This window comes from Pocillopora damicornis, chromosome 1 (assembly GCF_964200805.1).
Source record: "Pocillopora damicornis chromosome 1, jaPocDami1.2, whole genome shotgun sequence".
Classification (NCBI taxonomy): domain Eukaryota; kingdom Metazoa; phylum Cnidaria; class Anthozoa; order Scleractinia; family Pocilloporidae; genus Pocillopora; species Pocillopora damicornis.
The window spans coordinates 38594661-38612481 of record NC_142670.1 but is presented as its reverse complement, the minus strand read 5'-3'; the positions used below and the strand labels follow the sequence as shown (position 1 = coordinate 38612481).

General features: G+C 39.2%; 1 protein-coding gene across 1 annotated transcript in view; it reads left to right on the top strand.

The window, feature by feature from the left end:
* The window catches only part of LOC149053742 (uncharacterized), a 24555-nt gene extending 6988 nt beyond the window's left edge, over nt 1–17567 (top strand). The window contains exons 2-12 of the mRNA XM_089183630.1: nt 1–124; nt 243–299; nt 6225–6590; nt 10140–10272; nt 11523–11869; nt 12662–12897; nt 13269–13561; nt 14211–14552; nt 14999–15158; nt 15572–15860; nt 16817–17567. The exon at nt 1–124 is cut by the window's left edge and continues 525 nt beyond it. Of these exons, the coding sequence (XP_089039756.1) occupies nt 1–124; nt 243–299; nt 6225–6590; nt 10140–10272; nt 11523–11869; nt 12662–12897; nt 13269–13561; nt 14211–14552; nt 14999–15158; nt 15572–15860; nt 16817–17130 (2661 nt within the window). The 3' untranslated portion in view covers nt 17131–17567. The remainder of the gene's footprint in view (nt 125–242; nt 300–6224; nt 6591–10139; nt 10273–11522; nt 11870–12661; nt 12898–13268; nt 13562–14210; nt 14553–14998; nt 15159–15571; nt 15861–16816) is intronic.
* The last annotated feature ends 254 nt before the right edge of the window (nt 17568–17821 follow it).

Sequence of the window (17821 nt, the reverse complement as noted above, 5' to 3'; positions counted from 1 at the left end):
AAGAAAGTTCAGGATTTCGAGAAGCGACGACTTGACGAGGATGAATTTGAAAGAAGGAAAGGTAACAATTATTTAGTCCTCTGCAATTCTTATTTTGCCGCATTTTTTGCGGGAAAGTATCTAAGAGTCTTTGCTTAAATAGCGTCCATCGAGTAAGCGTTATATGCTATAAATTTAAATCCAATTCTGTCAATTTATTGCAATTCTCCTGCCTAATTTGTCATTGAATCTTACAATTTAAGCGCAAGCTCGTAGCATTGTTGCGGCAGCCAGGGTTGTTGGTGGAAGAGGAATCGGAGGTGAGTTAAAATTGGTGTGATTTAAGTGTCGAGCATGAGTATGGAAGAGTTTCAAACTCCATAAATAAACCAAAGATCTGAAGCACTCTAAACTAATTAATGCATACCGACGATCTACAATAAGACTATTTTGCGGAAATATCAGATATATATATATAACAACTTTATTTAAATAATAACATATAACATATTATTATTAAAAAAGGGTTATAGAAGGGAGGAACTTAATCCTCATTGTAAACTATACCCCAGATATAAAAATTTAATACTATGCAATATACATATACATACTGAAACATTTTACATACAGGCATATATCTATATTAATATAAAATCTAAATAAAGAAGACATATCTAAGATAACTATTTTGTTTAAAATTATAACTAATTATAATAAAGCTCGGATATAACACGTACTGTCATTGGTTGAAAGAGCGTGCTCTATGAGAGTATAGAGCATAGAACTGAGCTAAAGCTGTCACGCCATCTGCCAAATCGTACTATGTCCGACCTTTTCCGGGACTTCTTTCTAGCTTTTCTTTCGTTAATTGAAAGTGAAATTTCGGAACAAGAGAGCAAAGGTTTGCAAAAATGCCAGGCGCAGTAATTTACGTTACTGTAACGTGAGCAGAGACAAAAATCCTCAAAGATAACACAAGATAGACAGTCCGAGTTTTTTTAACGGTTTTCACGCTCAGTTAGATTGCGAGTTTACGTGCGGTAATAAAACCAAACACAGCTAACACTTGTATAATAATATAAAGTTTCGATTTCAAACAGAAAAAAACAGGAATGATGAAAAATATAACCTGGCATAACTGTTAAAATTCATATTAATCATGACGGTGTCAGAGCGACTTAAGGTCTATCGCGGCTACCTAATCATGGCGATCTTCGGTCATCGCAATGGAGCAAGCCTCAGGAACTAAATCGACTACCCTTCGAGTGAAAAAATAAGAGCCTGCCCTGATTACCTTTCCGACGCGTTGAGTGGCAGGCCAGATCAGTCACTGCAACCGAGTTTTACGGCGCTGTCATTCCGAGCGATCTTCATTTCTTAGTGAATTCGGCTGTTGTTCCTTCATAATTCACTCGCCTTGAACAGTTTGTTTTCTACTTGTCATGTGAAATAACTTGCGTATTTTTGTGAGCCACGATTGGGCCGAATTTCACTGAACATTTCACTTTCAGATCCTGTATTAGAAACTAAAAAACTTCAGGCAAAAGTGTTAAATTCGACATGCCGAGCTATTTTAGTTTGTAAACTATTGCAGAATATGAACTTTGATGGTTTTTGAATCTTGATGGTTTGACATTTTTGACAGCTTTAGTCTTGTACAGCCAATCAGATTATTTGAACCATTCTAACAGGGATTCTGATTGGCTTATTGTAGCGTGCTTTATGAGAGTATAGAGCATGCTGACGACACTGTTGTTCGCTTTGGAAATAAGATTTGTTTTGAAAATTGAAAGTAATTCTTAGGGAATTTAACGGATTATTTTATTATAAAACAAATAGAGAAGCCTTGACTGTGCTCTGTTCTGTTGGAAAGCACTTAGGAAGCGGCTAGAGTACTCAAGAAGTGGGGAGAAACACTCGACTACGTCTCGTGTTTCCCCCTACACTTCTTTCGTGCTCTAGCCGCTTCCTGCGTGCTTTACAACAGAACAGAGCACAGTCAAGGCTTCTCTATTTGTTAAATAATGTATAATACATAGAATAATTTAATTTTTAGTTATAGGCCTAGTTAAAAAATGTTGATTTAAGAGCTTTCTTAAAAGCATTAATTGAGTCAAGTTCAACTACTGATGACGGTAAACTGTTCCATGTGTCGATATGTCTGTGCCAAAAAGAGTACTTAAAGATGTCTGTACGGCAAAATGGTTTATATAGTTTAAACTGATGACTTTTTCTTGATTGCGTATTACTGAAGGATATGTAATTATTAGTGTTTACAGAAGAGTGTCCTTTAATGAACTTAAAAAGCTGAATCAAACTAAGAAACTCTCTGCGCTGAACTAGTGTCGCTAGTTTCAAGGATTTCAGTCGGTCTTCATACGGAGTGTCTTTATCAATGATCCATCTTGTAACGTTCCTTTGCACGCATTCAAGTTTTTCAATCAGATATGCTTGGTGAGGATTCCACGCTTGACAAGCGTACTCGAGTATTGGACGGATCATGGATCTATAACCAGTAAATAGAGCCCTAGAGTGAGATCCAAATGTCCGCTTGAGTAAGCGCAATAATCTGTTCGATCTTGCAACAACAGACAGTAGGTGGGGTTTCCAAGATAAATCACTGGAAATAACCACCCCAAGATGTTTGTGTGTAGATACTTGGGTAAGTAGCTTGCTATTAATAGTATAGTTGCACGGAGAGGGAGTTCTAGCCCTGGTGAACTTCATGGACTCGCATTTGTCAGCATTTGTTCCTAAAAGCCACGAGCCACACCAATCAGTGACTTTATCTAGACTCTCCTGGGCAGTGATGGACGTTTGAGATGGAGTACAGTAATTATAGATTAACATATCATCAGCAAACATTTCTGCAGGACTTGATAAAGATTCAGGGATGTCATTGACGTATAGGATAAATAACAGGGGGGCAAGAATGCTCCCCTGTGGAACACCAGATGTGACAGGCGCCCAGTCAGATTGGCAGCCCTCGATTACAACACGTTGAGATCGACCTTGGAGAAAATTGGATAGCCAGGAAAGTAGAGAGCCGGTAATGCCAAAGCGTTCTAGTTTGAGTAGAAGACGGTCGTGAGGAACTGAGTCGAAGGCCTTTTCGAAGTCCAGAAATATTACATCGGTAGAGAGGCGTTTATCTAGTGCTTTGGCCCATTCATGGAAAAGGTGTATCAACTGAGAGGTACAGGAGCATCCAGGACGAAAGCCATATTGATGACTACTAAGTAGATTATTTGATTCAATAAATCCAAAAATGCGATTGTATATCAGTCTTTCCAGGGTCTTTACAATCAGACTCTTAAGAGAGATAGGACGATAATTCTTGACTAGATCTTTTTGGCCCTTTTTGAAAATTGGAATGACGTGAGCAGATTTCCATTCCACAGGCAAGGTGCCAGATTGGAGTGAAAAGTTAAATAAATTTGTCATGGACTCTGATATAGCTGGTGCAGCCTCGCGAAGCATACGCGCTGATATCCCATCCGGACCATGAGCTTTTGTAACGTTTAAACCAATGAGCAATTTCTCGACCTCAGATTTAGAGCAAAGTAGACTTGAGATGACTTGATCAGTAAAAGGTTGAAGATCGTCACGTAACTTCTCAGGAATACCAGGACTCTCTATAAAAACCGATGAGAAGAAATTGTTGAATAGCTGTGCTTTATCGAAGCTGTTTGAAGCCTTTTGGTTCTCCAGGGATACTTCAGGTGGAATAGATCGTAATTTCGTCTTAGATTTTATGAAAGTCCAGAAACGTTTAGGATTGTTACTGTTTTGAAGAGACTGAACATGGTGCCAAGAGCTCTTGTTTATTTCAGATTTGACCTTGTTTCTACACTGCCTATATTTTTCCCAGTCAGATTGAAGTTGAGATGATTTAGCTTTTTTCCATAAGCGTTTCCGTTTGTGAAAAAGGCGACGAATTGCGAAGATGTTAACCAAGGAACATTTCTTTTTCTTTTCAAATGATGTGTATTGATGTTTTTATTGACAGCAGCAAAGAACAATTCTTTCCATTTAGTCCACATTTGATCAACACTGTTCTCTAAGAATACATTGCCCCATGGGGCATTGGAAAGATGAGAGCGAAAACCTTCCCAATTTGCATTTTTGTAATCGTAAACGATCTTTGGAGCTTGATGTGGACGGGAAATAAAGACAATAAAGTCGAAACAAAATGATCTGAATTTCCAAGGCCACAGTCTATCTCAACATAAGCCAAATGAGCAGGAGTGTTGGTTAAGATTAAATCCAATAAAGCGTCTCCTCTGGTAGGTTTATTCGCAAGTTGTGAGAGGCCAAAACGATTAATAACAGAGTCGCAAAAGAAATCGCTGATAGTGTCCGGCTGCCATGGAGCTACAAGGTTCCAGTTAACATTAGGTAGATTAAAATCCCCAAGCAAAAGGATATTACATGATGGTGGAAATTTTTCTAGCGATTGGACCAGTTTAGTTAGGTAGGCCATATCGCTGCTAGGAGAGCGGTAGTATACTCCAATAAAGTATGTTGACATACATTTTGTTGACAATTATCCGCTGGATAGTGATTTATCCGATGGAGAGCGTTATCCATCCTTTGTACAACTAGGACCAGGAGACTAACCATTATCATACTTACATAGGTGACTGCACGCTGGTAAATCTGCTCTTAAGATACTACTAGACTGTCTTTATTCCCTAGTGTTCCCAAGCCTGTAGAGTTCTCAATTAGGCATATAATGCTGGTGGGTAGCCATGAAGTTGCTCTATACCTACTCGCTTTCGTTTTCAAATGGTTTATGTAAAGGGTGCAGCACCCATGTTTCCTTATTTGCCTTTAACTATTGTTTCTCGCTTTGTCTGCTAAGTGAATATCATTAACTGAACTGATCTACATGTTTAAGAAAGAGCTTGCCTTGATGAAGCTTTCAGTAGTGCCCAGGAAATACGATTTGACGAATAAATTGTAAAGGAGAGTTGATTGTATGTAAAGAAAACCTTTGTTGTTATATACTTTTGGGCTCCTTTTCCAGCTTCAGCGTTTGCTAAACTTGGTCTGAATGTAGCTGTGCTAATTTCATGCGTGATCCCAGGGTTGCATACAAATGTTTGGTCTTGGGGAAAGAATAGTAGTGTAAAATGGTTGTTCAGTAGATTGTTTGCTTGTAATTCCCACTTTACTTAGAAGTGTGGCTATCAGGCCAAACGTCTTAACAAATAGAGAAAGAGTTAATTGCGGCATCCTCTGAGAATTGAACTGTTTATAGGAGCTTCATCCATCTTTGAAAAGCTGATCTGATCTGTTTCAGGTTCTTTATAACCTTTTTCTAAGCTACTGTCCTGGTGGTAAGGGATGTTTGCCCTAACTCATTTCATGTCCTCTAAACTCTCTCAAAGGGCTGAAGAGCTTGTCCCAAATCTCATTAATTTATATTCGAGGCAATGAACATAAAAATCTCTCACCAGTTAAGGAAAAAATACTAAAGCCTACTGTGTAGTTTTAGATGATTAACACCGAAAAGCCCCCCCCCCCCCCGAGTGTTAATAAAGTTTTTATCGTATTTTGTATTGTAAAGCCACCAACGGCTTTTAGAATTGGAAATTTCTCTATTAAGATTCTGCAGACTATATTAATTCCATTAGCGCAGTTAATTTGCAAGGGATAAGGTTTACAAAAACCAATGACCATACACATATTTCTTATCTCCATCATCCGCATCATAAACATCTTCTGACTAGAGGTGAGAAACCCCCATCCTAACTGAAAAATATTTTTTAGCTGCGTTGTCTTCGTTCATTTCTTTCCATACCTTTGAATTCGACTCCTTCTATTCCTGAACTGTGGAGGCGCGGTGGCGTCATGGTTAGTGCGTTCGACTTTGGATCGGGTGGTCCGAGTTCGAGCCCTGGCCGGGGTCATTGTGTTGTGTTCTTAGGCAAGACACTTTACTCTCACAGTGCTTCTCTTCACCCGGGTGTACAAATGGGTACCAGCAAATGTGCTGGGGGTAACCTTGCGATGGACTAGCATCCCACCCAGGGGGAGTAGCAATACTCCTGGCTGCTTCATGCTAAGAAAACTGGAGTTAAGCACCGGCCCCATGGGCCACTTGGGCCTGTATAAAGGCTTTACTTACTATTGGAGTGTCTAAGAAAATTACCAACGAAACATTCGTTCTTTGATTGAAATTTGGTAGAAGATTTCTTTTGAAAATTGCCTTTTATTTTGTTTTAATTTATTTTCAATAGTTTCCTTGAAGACGTGGTTCAAAGTTGGTGAAAGGGCGCTAAATTTCGCTCAAATCTTGGTCAACTGGGAGTCTGTTAGTCAGTTTTTTGGAAGCTTTGGTGACCAGGTTCTTCCCGCTGGTACAGAACTCGCCGACTTGGGTCAAGAGGGCGTCTGCTTCACAGTTCAGGCAAACACTTCAAAGGGACTCAACACCTTGTGGAATATGTACCAGGACGGTACACTCAAGGCACGCCTGTACGACTTCGTGGTGACTGACAGAGCTAAGCATCTTGCTGAAGCTGAGGAGAATGTTGAACTAACAGTAAAAATTGAGGAAGAAGAATACGAGAGAGCTTGCAGTGATCTAAATAATGAAGCCAAAGGTAACTAAGCCAAAGGTACTCAGTTTTCACTTTGTCTTCAAATAAGTGTTCCGACCCTTAACTAACCATGACCCGTTGTGATGAACACTGGACGGAAAAATAGATTTGCCTGGGTTGCAAATGTTGAGCAAATATCAAACAAATTTCTCTTTTGCCTAATTTCGCTCATTTTTGCTCAGTGGTAAAGATAATCTTTGCACCATGTTTGCTTACGTGCTAAATGTTGGGCGCTGTTATGCAGCTGACCTTACTTTACACACCTCGCAAATATGTGGTCAAATTTATCTTTATGCCGATGGTTTTCTGAGGTAGCAAAATGGGTGCAAACTTTGGACAGCATACAAGTTTGTTTAGGTAAGCTGGGTACGTGGGTAAAGCAACGATGTTTATTCAGATTTACTCTGAATTGTTTATCTAAATGAGTATTCGATCTGTGGCCATGCTTCGGGGATGCTCTTCAATTATTGTGTTGAGGACTCCATACGTTTGAAGAACCTTTTGCTGCTGATCTTGTCGATCTTCTTTCAGATCTTAAGCAAATCAGTTCTTTATGGCTGGTTGTTTTTCTGAGCTTCGAGCGGTCTTTGCAAACTGATCCGTGACTTAGCATTGATTCAAACAAGAAAAGAGAGTGCCGTAAAGCAGCATGAAGGCTTTATAAGTCTTCCTTCCAGCTTCCTCGATCTGTTGAGCTTCGCATGTTCAGTTTCATATCCTGTAAAGAACGGCAGTAGTTTTTTATCGAAGAACCTTAACAGGCGCTTGCATTTGAATCCATCATAGGAGATTTGAACGCATCCTTCAAGCGTTCATTAATGAAAACAGGCGTTCGATCGGTTAAAGATGTGCAAAAGGTCAATGATTAAAGTCTGTAGCTACTCAATGAACAGGACGAGGGCTTCGTTACCGCTGACCAGCAATACTGGGGCTCAAACGGTTTTCTTGTGCTCATTCAGGCGGGATAGGAAAGGAAAGGCATAGTGAATATAAACAAGATAAGCGAGAGTGCCTGAGGATGCATGTTTTTCTGCATATTTCTCAAGCGGCCTTGAATTTACTATTTGCGACACAAAGATCTTAGTCAGATCACCCCTAATGAAGGCACTGAACAGGACCGTCGCAAAGTTGGGTCTGTGAATTGTAACTTAACGGTAACATTCATTAAATCTTTAAGCCAGAGTAGCATCAAACCATGTCAGCCCATATCAGTTTCAGACAGAACCATGTTTCGGAGCAACCAATAAAATCAAACTTGCATAAAACGAAATCCAGAAGATTGCAACTTTGTTCGAAATATTCATTCAAGCTTCTCGTATTTAAGTGAATAGCCGAGTATCGAGGTTTGACAGTACACGGGATAACTCATCAATTTCTTCTTTGATTTTAAGTTAGAAAGTTGTGGAAGGGTGATCTAAGACGCGAAAACACTCATCAGAACATAGAGTGCGACATTGTGGAGAATTATGTAAATGTTTGAAAATGTGAGAGGTCCTATCACTGACCAAGTGCTCACGCAAATGTGTGAATAAATGCCGAGAGGTTTCGCTGACATAGCAGGCATTACAGCCCGCACATAAACACTTGTAAACCGTACACGTACGAAGCCCACAAGGGATAGGGTCTTTCACACCAAACATATTATCTGTCTTAAAAGATGAAAAACGAGTCTGATCATAGCAGACTACTTGAAAACAACAAAATTTATTGCCAGCAGCAACTAAACTATTCTATAAAAATATCAGTTTTGTTGTGGCTCAGAACTTTTCGGTCAGTTTTTAAGAAATTTTGGGTCAGAATCTGTGAAGAACTGCTTACTGTTACGATCAACATAAGCACACCGAGCTTAAACACAACTCAACAACTTTAATGGCGGCTGACCGAAAGACCGCGAGGTCTGACTACAAAACAATGAGTCACGTAATACAAGAATATATGCTAATTTATGCAGTATTACAACACTAACTTTCTGGAATGTAATATTTTAGTGACTGGCATTACAGTTTGCTAGTGACGGCTATTGCCAATTCTAGTGCTTATGCAGTACCTTGATATGGGTGACCAAAGTATAATATGTGAGAAAGGCGGATACATCAACTGCTTGGTTAGTTGGCTGAAAGCTTATGGTCTGTAATATTGTACATTTAATTTGACGAAGAGATGAATTTTCAAAATGAGATCTTAAGGAATGGTATAGTTTTTCCAGAAATTGCTCTTATGTACAGTGAATATGAAATCAAGTTGCTTAGTACTAAGTATGAGGTTATGTTTTAGTTGACCTTAACATCGATTAGAAATTGTCGTACTAGTTGCTGATTTTTTCAGAAACAACTCATATTTTTAAAACTATGTAAGACTGAGTGTTAATGTTAAAGGATGTTACTTGTGAAGCTATTTTTATGATGCTTTTTCTGGGGATTGACTGAAGATGAGTTGTAAACTAAATGAAGACAAATGTGAAATAATAAATTGGATGGTTGAGGCTTTAGTTAAGGTATGCCCACATGGGATAAGTGATATGTTTAATCACTTGATTTTTTTTCTGTTCAGGTCACTTACTAGTTCAATCCTGAAATATCTAAGCGATCTTCGCAGTTATGAACACTACTTAAGTAGTACTGAAATTAAGACCTAAAAAAATTCAGGTCTTTTCTGGAGTTGAACCCATGACCTCTGCGTTACTGGTGCAGCGATCTACCAACTGAGCTAACAAGCCAATTAGGAGCCATTCATTATGTTGGCTCCAAGTAAACCCTCAAAGTGGTGAATAAATGACTGTAAATATATGAAAACAATATGTGTGAACTGCTGTTGAAGAAACGAATACCAGGGAAGCGATCCTCGCAATTATGAACACTACTCAAGTAGTGAAAATAAGGCCCGAAAAAAAAATTCAGGCCTGCACAGGATTTGAACCCATGACCTCCTTATTTTCACTACTACTTAAGTAGTGTTCATAACTGCGAGGACCGCTGCCGTATTCGTTTCTTCAACCACAGTTCACATATATGATTTTCATATATTTACAGTCCTGAAATATATATTCCCAACACTTGAAAAACGTTTTGAATATTTATCTCCTGTTGGATCTTCTGTGATGACTGACCCAGAAGAGAGAATTGATGGTCAGTAACACAGAACGGAGATGCATCTGGAAATGAGTTATTTTAACAACATCCATTGACGGCAGCTTTATTTGTATAATAAACTGCCCATGTATAGTGGACATGTATTTGTGCAGTTCATGCAGATACTAATAACTTGGTTTTACAATTTGAGATGCACTACTGTACACAAACTTACAAGTAGCACTAAATAGTATTCAAGTAGACTCTGTTAATTTGTTGAAGGAATCTACAGACTAATTAACTAGATTTTATTCAGTTAACTACCCAAAAAAATAAATTGGAATTAATGGTGTACCAAAATTCTTTTCATAATCAGCCGCTACATGGTGTGGTTTTTTTCATGCAGTGAACAGCTTCCTCTTTCCTTGAGGAATCATATCCAATTGTAGCATCAAACAAAACAATAACTTCAATATTGTATTAGCCCTCTTTAGAAGTGGTGGTGAAGAGATTCCAGAGGCCAGTGGGCAAGTGCAACAACTAACAATTCAAGAAGAAGATGGCGAAGAGTTAGAAAGTGAGCAGGAACAAGAACCAGATAGGATAAAGATACACGAGTGAGTGGAAATGAATGAGTTGCCAGTAATCAGATCCTTGTGTTTGCGAAAAGATTTCTAGGATCGTTACAGGCAAACACTGCAAGTTGTTATAAGGAAATATATGGCCGAAGGCTGTTTCGACGTCCAAAAAAAGAAAAAGAACAAGTTAGGAGAGATATCGATGCTTTTTCGCCGCATTATTATCATAAATGGATTGGATTATGTTGACGTCTGAAAGGAGAGAAGTCTTCGTCAGCGGAGAAGGAAATCATTTTTACCAAGCTACTGCTCTTTGGAAGGATGAAGTAAGCGATGAAAAACATGAGGAAACCCCTTGGTCAAGTGACAGTTTGTTTGAGAAAAATTCAAAAGTTTCTAAAACAGCAGCAGAATAGCGATAATCTTCCTCCAAAATAGATTTTTCAGAAGTCGAAACAACCTTTCGCTTTACATTTCTTTCTAACGAGTTGCAATTTGCCCCGTGACGATCCTCGAAATTTCTGCGCAAACACAAGGATACGATTATTTACAAGAAATGACCTATGTGGCCCTGTGGGTTATCATTGGAAAAAAGACACGTAAAAATCGTTGTTTGAGGGCCGTAAGCAATTTCAGGTATAGGGCCTGAGAAAGCTGTACGTTCGCCCCAGTTGTGAGCTGAAAGAAGAAAGTAAGAAAGGGAAAGATTGGCAGTTACATGTCATGCCAAACTGCGTACTGCCGGCTTAGGTCGCGGCAGACGGCTAAATTGTTGGCTCCTGGGAACGAAACAAGTTTGGACTCGTAACAAATTGATTTTATTTTTCTTAGTGTGTTTGTGCGTTTAGGACAAATGGCTACATTCTTCACCCTTTAATTCCAAGATCTCATTTGTAATTCTCCTAACTGTCTGCTATATAGTTCCTGTGATGTTAGTTTGGAGAATTTGGTAGTGGATCAACTAATAACCCCCTAATTAATATTTTCCTTCATTCTCATCACTTGTCTGCTTGATATTGTATTGTCATCGTAAGAACAAATTCTTTCCTGGTCATTCATGGGAGTTAAAGGGTTAAAGAGCGTCTTAAGGGGGAATTTTTCCAAATTTTGCTGGATTAGATATACCGGACCTGAGCTTGGCAGCCAGCGTGCAATCCAGGAATTTTGACGAAAAAACTGAACGAAAATGAAGACTGTGTTGATACCATTGTGCATTACAATCGAGTGAAAAATTCTCTTTTCTATCTAGGTGATTCCATTCTCATTCATGGCATTGTGATTATTTGCAGAGGAACACTCACTAGCAAGGACGTGCATTGGAACATCAAGCTAGGGGCTGTACACCTAGCCTTCCCCCGTGATGCTGTATCTGAGCCCACCCTGATAACGGTCCATCGATGGAAACCCACGGTGCTGTCCCCGCCTTTGCAGGAGCACGAGGCTCTCGTCAGCAACGTGATTGAGATTTCCTCCAACAGTCAGGAAGCTTTCAAATTTGAAGCTGAAGTTAAGATGTCATTCACTCACAGTTCTCCCGGCCTACACGGCTACGAGTTGGTGTTGTACAAACGGAATGACAACGAGACTGGTGCATGGGAAGAAGTGACCGATGTGGAAGATTTCAAAACTATCTCAGGTTGGACGAAAAGCCTTCAAATGTGTTAATGTTAAATTACGGATAAAGAAACTTGATATTGAGGGTGTTGGTCGAATATGGGTGGATCTGCGAGAGGATCTGCTTCCAGGAATATCTACGGAGGGTAGCAAAGGGGTGGGGTAGGGGGGGGGGCTCTAATCCCATTTCACGAATAGATTTTAGTAAAATTCAGGCTTCACGTATATAGAGGGAAAACTTCAAATCTCTCTTCTTGTGTACAAAGTTTCAAGGAAATCTTGAGGTTTTCACGAAATGAAGGAAAAAAAGCACGGAATACGTATATTTCAGGAGGCAAATCACGCCTCACGCTGGTTCATAATTTCGCGAATCACGCTCGCCTTTTCCAGTAAAATTCACGTGTCGCATATCAATTTGTCCCTAAGTACAAGTCACGCTTAAATACTTTTCCTCCCGCTAAACGTGGCTCACGAGTATGCTAGATTGTTTTAAAAGTTGCTAGTTGCCAAGCCACGCATACCTCAGTACTAGTGCAGCCAAATATTATTCGACTGGTAACAGTCAAAGTTGGTGCTGTTAGCCTTACGGTGAACACGGAATAAATATTTACGCGCTAAAATACTGTGGAGACATTTTTCAGAGCGACTCTTAATAATGGTGGACCACAAAGAAAGAATTCGATGTGTAGCTTTCCTTGTATTGCTTGGTCAAGACTCTTTTGGATCGTTCACCCAGGTTTACACTTGAATGAGCTCTGTTACCTAAAAATTAACTTAAACTATATTTTATTTGTTCTCTGTTTTATTGATATAGATTTTGAAGAAGAATATCAATCCAGCCAAGATATTCCCAACCTACACTTTCCTGTTGTGCAAGCGGATATAACAGAATGTGCCACATATGCAGTAGTGAGTCGTCTCCGTCTTTCCCCTGAATTCACGATTACATCAAATGGCGGTTCCTTTGCCCTGCCTAAATATCCAAGTATAAGTGTTACTATCCCGGAAAATGCTGTTACTTCGAAAACAAGGATTCCTCTTCGACTGAAGGTACAGAATTTTCCTGAAATATAACAGATGCGAGGGGCATCTAGTTTCGTTACAGTAAACGTTCGTGATTGTTTATCTTTAAGATCTAGTGGTGGAAGTGTCGAGTCGTTTGACGAGCGAAGTCCTAATGACAAGAATCGGTAAATTTTGGGACTAAAACGTTTTGTTTCCTGAAAATTTACTTCTTACCTTCTGTTTGTTGCTTGAGTCTGTCTTCCACTGTTGAAGGTCTGTGCAACACGTAAATACTAAATTTGAAAATAAAGGTGGAGAAAATTCTCCGCTTTTCCATTTTACTTTACCGCAACGTAACTTGTTCTTTACCGTAATGAATCCTTGGATTTACTCCTTTCGACATAATTTCTCTTTAGGTGCAAGAAGTACCACGTGAAGAGTTTGAGGCTAACGAAATACTTATTGGACCTATACTACGAATAGTTTGCCACAAACCGATTGAGTTCTTGAAGCCTGTTACCATTACGCTGCCAGTTTCTTTGGGAGACACGCGGCATGACTCCCCTGATCCAACGGCATGCCGGGTAAGAATATTGTTTCTGAGTTCTGATGGTGAACAGAAGGAATGGAGGGAAATCACTGAAGATTTGAAGAAACCAGTGACGTTTGACGGGACGACAGTCAAATTCGAGGTGGAACGCTTCTCTGGGTACGTTTGTTTATTCATTGCGCTAAATGCATATATGGCCAGTTTCCAAAGCGTGGCAGGCCCTCGAACATGTGAACCCCTAATTAGGGGTATTTCTGAACGTGTATATCAAGGAAATAAACTGCTATTTTCCTGTTGATAATTAGAATGTGGTAATCTCAGAACTTTTTTCGATCAACTTTTAGACTAGGTTAAGAAAATATCGAAGTGAGGATGATTCATCAAGCAAGCACTGTAGACATAATAACTGATAGAGAATAGGAGTTTTAGCATGTATCTGATTCCGAATGAATAAGGTATTGGAACTCCGAACTGAGCCAAGGGATCTGCATTTTTCCCCCCTCGAATGTAAAGACAAGCAAACGATAGACAAAGTTGGACAAAACTCTAAGTATTAGATCTACTTTATGAAAGGAAACCCTATCTCGCGTACTACCATCGTGATGCTGTCTTTTGCACCTTTCATACCATCCTCTAAACAAAGGAAAAGGCACTCTCTTCTTAACTCAATTTTCTTATCTACTGTTATTTGGGCAGACAATGCTGAAATCCCAAACAACGGCTGCCAAGGAGAGGAATGTACCTGCAGATCCGATCTGGTGCTAAGATTAATTGCAGTTTAAATACAGTTCTTCGACTTTCATTACAGGTATTCGTGTTTGATTGACTGGCTTGCAGATAGCTCCACTTATCAATGCGTTATCGCATATCTGTCGAGCCTTATTTGGACCCAACCTCAGCTGGCAGTGTTCTTCGCCTACTTCCCTCCCGAAGACCGCCCTGATTCTCAAGACATCTTGCACCTAATTTGTTGCCCGTATCAACTTAGAGAAAAGGTACGGGATGAAATTAAGAATCAGGCTAATGTGCCCACTCCGAGCGATTCAAGTTCCCACATCAAGATGATTCCTGGGCGTGATAAAGCATACGTCTCCCTCAAAAAAGGAATCCGAGCGATTGAGGAAGTTGACATGGAGGAATTTTATCTCCAGTAAGTTTTTAGATACGCTTCACTGAGAAAAACCCTCTGTATGCTATCAGTCTGAAGTTTTTTTACTAGTAAGTTTTCATTAAATAATTCAAAGAAGGCCGGAAACGTAGGGATTTTGTTTAATCAAACTTAAAACAACAATCAGCAGAAAATCAAAGTTAAGCTGTTATTGATAGAATTTAACTCAAACTTTGACTTCATTAATTTAGTGTCTTTCTGATATAGATTGCAGATGCTATAGAAATCGGGCATTGAGGAGTGGAACCCGGGGAAATGATTAAATTCTGATGCAGATTACCGCTGTACATTCGCTCCCCATTCCCCGTTTCCAGTTCCTCTTTCGACGTTTTGATAACATCCGTGCTATTTCCTTCTGTAGAAAAACGGAAACGATTCTTGCTAATAAATACATCCTTTTTCGTGCTGATGAGAATTATTTTCGACAGGTTTATAAGTGATGAGCTCCATAAAGTTCAAGTTCCAATCCGTGTTATTGATGACAGAGGACTTTCAGGGGTGGAGTTTTTCAAAACACCGAAGTTTGAAAAAAGTACTCTGCTGTGTCAATTGTATTTTCGATTATCGCCTCTCAAGAGAAAGCTGAACGTAAGAGGTTTATTTGTAACTTCCTTGGTACACTTTGTCACTGCCTTTTTGATTGCTGTATAATTTTTTAATGTGTTTTTTAATATAATTCCTTTCCGTTCAACGATATTGAGGATGAAATTAGCAAAATTCCGATCAACAGTACGGTAGAGTGTATATCCAAAGCTGACATTTTTCAGGGGACAGTTTTGCGTGTTGATGAAATAGAGAAGAAAAATGAAAAAAAAAAAAAAAAAAAAAGGAAAGGAAAGGAAATGCAATACGATCACGTAACATTTCAGATGGATTTTATCATACATGTATAAAGAATACAGGGCGGAATTCGTAGAAAATAAACATATGCGCCCTGAGAATCAAAAATGTAGATTTTTACAAATCTAAATGGGAACTCGTTACTTTTAATGTGATTTTAGCGAACCCCAGTGGAGTTTTTTGGTATTCCTGTCAATGATGAAGTCTTGTCAAATCCGCGTCCTGAGCATGTTCTTCAGATTGGAAGACAATTCGTTGGTTCAAAGGTGTATGACGATCTCCTTTCCCGCTTCATCAAAGGCAATATAAATCAGAAGCAGACAATACAAAGCTTCTATGAGGCTCTTGCAGGATTGAAAATCGAGATCCAAGATAAGTGCTTTGAAGCCCTCGTCAAGGAACTGAGTAATTGTAATGAATACGGATTTGTGGTGGATCGACTTCAAGAAGGTAACGACTTTAAAAGCTCAAGCAGTTTGCATTTGAGTGTGAAAAGTAATCCAAGATTAGTTTCGTTTTGTTTTACTTCTCTTTGTAATTGGTTCCGAAAACTGGTGCCACTTTTTCTAATTCAACTGACCAAAATCAAAAGTGAGACCAATCGCGATTTTGTCGCTCGCGTTTCTCCACGCTATGAGCGGTTTACTTGTTCTAGCTTTAATAAGCTCCTGGTACTATTTTTCTCTGATCGGCAGTTGTGATATAAATTTGGTTTAGGTTTCATGACACTCATTTGAATTGAGCTCTAAAGGATGATGGGTTCACCTGTCCACACATAACCTTTACTCTTATAAGTTATTAACGCCTTAATTTTCCTCACTGTGTTCATACATTGTCTGGAGTTTAGGTGAAGAAAATTGACGAACTTTCACAAATAATTTTATTTCATCTGTTTCTGGAAGCAGATATTACGGGAGAAATTTAGATTGTAAGGATGTACAATATGGAGAATCACCCTCATATCCCAAATTCTAAACAGTTTTGATTAAGTATGACTGTTGCTCCAATTTCTTGGTGTCGCGTACCCTGCGAAGCCCCTCTGCGGAGCCCCCCTGCAAAATGTTAGTCATTCTTGTAAATGGGAGCGCAAGGTTCTACCTTCAAAGAAATGTCTTGCTCTGGCTGCAGGGATGAGCCCCGACTTACTCCCAGGGTAGTTTATCTTGTCGTGGTCTGGGCTCAGCCTGGGAACTAGAACAAGGGGAGTTTACGGTGAGTCTTCCTTGCAGTCATGTCCAGGTTTAACAGAGTCGAGATTGCAGAGGGGCTAAGCATGGTTGATTTGGTCTCGGAGACGGGTTTGTGATACAAGTAGTTAATCAGTTAGCGGCATGTTTCTGGTGATGAATGCAGCATGCACGCGGTCCATTTGGAATTTTTTATCATATTCGTTTCCGCCTTTTTAGGTAAAGATGCTGTTTGCAAATCATTGAAGACGAATGGGGACGTGAAGAAAATTGTATTAGAAAAAGCGGAGTATCATTGGAAAAACCTGGCAAGAGAGCTGGGGTTTATAGATGGAAGAATTGATGCGATATCTGAGGAAGAGAAAGATAGCTGTGAAGAATGCTGTTATAAAGTTCTACAAAAATGGTACGAAGAGAACGGCGAAATGGCGACGATCAGAAGAGTAATGGTGGCACTGACTAGAATAGGATTAGCGGACATCAACAACGACATTGTAGATTGTCTTAATTTGAGACGTCAGGATCAAATGTAGTTAGACTCAGAGAACTGATAAAATAGGAAAAATTTAGCAAGCAATTTGTAACTTCAACGACGTGTCTTTGGACTTCATTCAGTGCACAATGTACCTTGTTACAAACGCAACGAAACAAGCAATCACGTGATGCTAAACATGTCATGGTCTGGAAAACATCATGCAAACACTCTTACGGACAATATAAAATTTGCATGATTTGACCATGTAACTTTGTTATGCACACACATAGGTAGAGGGTGTTGGCGGGTGTAAATGTGTTTTTGGTTTACCTCTGGCCCTCAGAAGGGCTAAAACATATTAAAGCCGACGGGTTGATTTTGTTTACCTATGTAAAATAAGGTTCAGAAAAAAGAATGACGACAAAGTATGCATAATGTTTTACTTGAAAACGAAGCAAATTAAAAATATTAAGTGGATTGATTGATAAGTATAAACTTGTTTCAGAGAATTTCCATAATTTGAACAATAACCTGTTAAGGTATAAAGTTGGGATTGGGATTTTTCGCTTTGAATTTGCATTGAGTCTAATTTGAACAATAATATGCATTTGGCAATTGCTCTAATTTGAAACAATAACATGCAAAACGCAATAATTCTAACTTGAACAATAAGGTTTAATGTGCAATCACTCTCTCTTGAACAATAACGAGCCAGGTGCAATTGTTTTACTTTGAACAATAACGTACAA